Genomic DNA, 2,500 nt, shown 5'->3' on the forward strand with positions numbered 1-2,500 from the left:
CACACTGTGCACTATAAACATGTGTGAGTGTACCTGGACCTCCTCCACACTGTGCACTATAAACATGTCCTGTAGGTCCTCCATTGCTCCCTCCATCCAGTTATTGAAGGGGGCGGATCTCTTAGCATACTCCAGGAACAGCTGCTCCACCGTCTCCAGGAGCTTCTCTGTCCTCTGGAAACACACACACGTATGTACACACAAACACACACACACACACACACACTGAGGGCAAGATGCTGAGACACGCATGTTTACACACACACACAGACACAAATGCATACACACACACCCTCCCCCATAGATAACACAGCTACGCAAAGCTGTCATGCAGAATGATGTACACTATTATTATGTTTACAGCATTTATCCAAATATATATACATACACACACACACACACACACACACACACACACACACACACACACACACATACACACACAGAGACACACACACAACCATCTGGATGTAACTAAGCAAATAGTTAAGAGCCTCCCATTGGATAATTACTGCATGGGTGATTATGTTTCAGCTGACAACAAGTTATCTAACCCTAACTGATGCAGTGAGTAGCTTCTCATTTGTTAAACAACCATGACGAAAGACACATCCTGTGGTCGTGGAAATGATGTTAATCTGTTTCAGAAGGGTTCAATTATTGGCATGCGTTAAACAGAGAAAACATCTAAGGAGATTGATGAAACTACTAAAATCAGGTTAAGAACTGTCCAATGCATTATTAAAAAGTGGAAGGACAGTGGAGAAACAACATCTTCAAGGAAGGAATGTGGTCGGAAAAAAATCTTGAATGATCATGATCGGCGATCACTTAAACGTGGTGAAACCAAATCATAGAAAAATAACAGCAGAACTCAGCGGTATGATTAATAGTGAAAGTAAAAGCGTTTCTACACACACAATGCGAAAGGAACTCAAGGGATTGGGACTAAACAGCTGTGTAGCCTTAAGGAAATCACTTGTCAGTGAGGCTAACTGCCAAAAACAGCTTCAGTTTGCTAGGGAGCATAAAGATTGGACTCTGGAGCAATGGAAGAAGGTCATGTGGTCTGATGAGTCCAGATTTACCCTGTTCCAGAGTGATGGGCGTATCAGGGTAAGAAGAGAGGCGGCTGAAGTGATGCACCCATCATGCCTAGTGCCTACCGTACAAGCCTGTGGGGGCAGTGCTATGATCTGGGGTTGCTGCAGTTGTTCAGGTCTAGGTTCAGCAACGTTATGGGCCCAAAGAATGAAAGAATACTGAATGACCAGGTTATTCCATCAATGGATTTTTTCTTCCCCGAAGGCACGGGCATATTCCAAGATGGCAATGCCAGGATCCATCAGGCTCAAATTGTGAAAGAGTGGTTCAGGGAGCATGAGACATCATTTTCACACATGGATTGGCCACCACGGAGTCCAGACCTGAACCCCATTGAGAATCTTTGGGATGTGCTGGAGAAAACTTTGTGCAGTGGTCCAAATCTCCCATCATCAATACAAGATCTTGGGAAAAAATTAATGCAACTCTGGACAGAAATAAATGTTGTGTCATTGCAGAAGCTTGTGGAAATGATGCCACAGCGAATGCGTGCCATAATCAAAGCTAAAGGCGGTCCAACGAAATATTAGAGTGTGTGACCTTTTTTTTGGCCAGGCAGTGTATATATATATATATATATATACACACACACACAAGCTCCATACCTCCAGGGACTCTCTGCGTTTCTGGGTGAGTGTGCCAATATGATCCCACACATCACAGATGCTTTGACACCTCTGATTCACTGCAGCCACACCATGATAGTCCAGCTCACTGTTAGGGTCACACACACACACACACACACACACACACACACACACACACACACACACACAGTGAGTGCCATTACTGTTTTTCACCTTCTACCCCCTCATCCTTCTTTGGCCAGGCTCAGGGAGGCAGTGTAGGGCACAGAGGGGCAGGCTGCCTTTGCCCTGAGAAATAAAGACTTCTAAAACAAATGAATTGAAAAATTGGATTCCACAATCTTGAGACACACAACGAAGAGAACTGCACACACCATCATGTTCAATGGGGCAAATCAGGAAACAATTGTTTCAACACATTTCTGACAAATTATAAATAAAAATGTATAATTATTATATTAGTTTTATTCTTCAGCATCACACCCCTTACAACAGATTAGTGACACGTGAGATGGGTTAAAGAGTGAGAGATAAGGAGCCCAGGAGAGAGCATCACGCTGAGATAGCCTGAGATAGCCTGAGATAGCACCCTCTCCCAGGCCCTGACCTCTCCAGACGCCCCTCTGTGATTGGCTGGACCGGGTCACCGACAGCCTGCAGCGCGTCAGAGCTTACTGGCTAGGGCGGGGGAGATTAGCGTCTGGCCGAGAGCTAAGACGATCACGCAGCCACAGAGAGGAGGGGTGGAACCGTTAGAGCTTATCTTCCACCCAGAATGAATGTGGCTCACACACACACACACAAACTCT

General features: G+C 45.2%; 1 protein-coding gene across 1 annotated transcript in view; it reads right to left on the reverse strand.

Moving 5' to 3' along the window:
• actn2b (actinin, alpha 2b) overlaps window positions 1–2,500 on the reverse strand; it is a 27,206-nt gene that overhangs the window by 7,383 nt on the left and 17,323 nt on the right. Inside the window, exons 13-14 of the mRNA XM_035532874.2 lie at window positions 1,710–1,818; window positions 34–174 (exon numbers count right to left, since the gene is read on the reverse strand). Coding sequence (XP_035388767.2) covers window positions 34–174; window positions 1,710–1,818 — 250 coding nt within the window. The remainder of the gene's footprint in view (window positions 1–33; window positions 175–1,709; window positions 1,819–2,500) is intronic.

Source organism: Electrophorus electricus, chromosome 10 (genome assembly GCF_041902795.1).
Source record: "Electrophorus electricus isolate QZ-2024a chromosome 10, ASM4190279v1, whole genome shotgun sequence".
NCBI lineage: Eukaryota > Metazoa > Chordata > Actinopteri > Gymnotiformes > Gymnotidae > Electrophorus > Electrophorus electricus.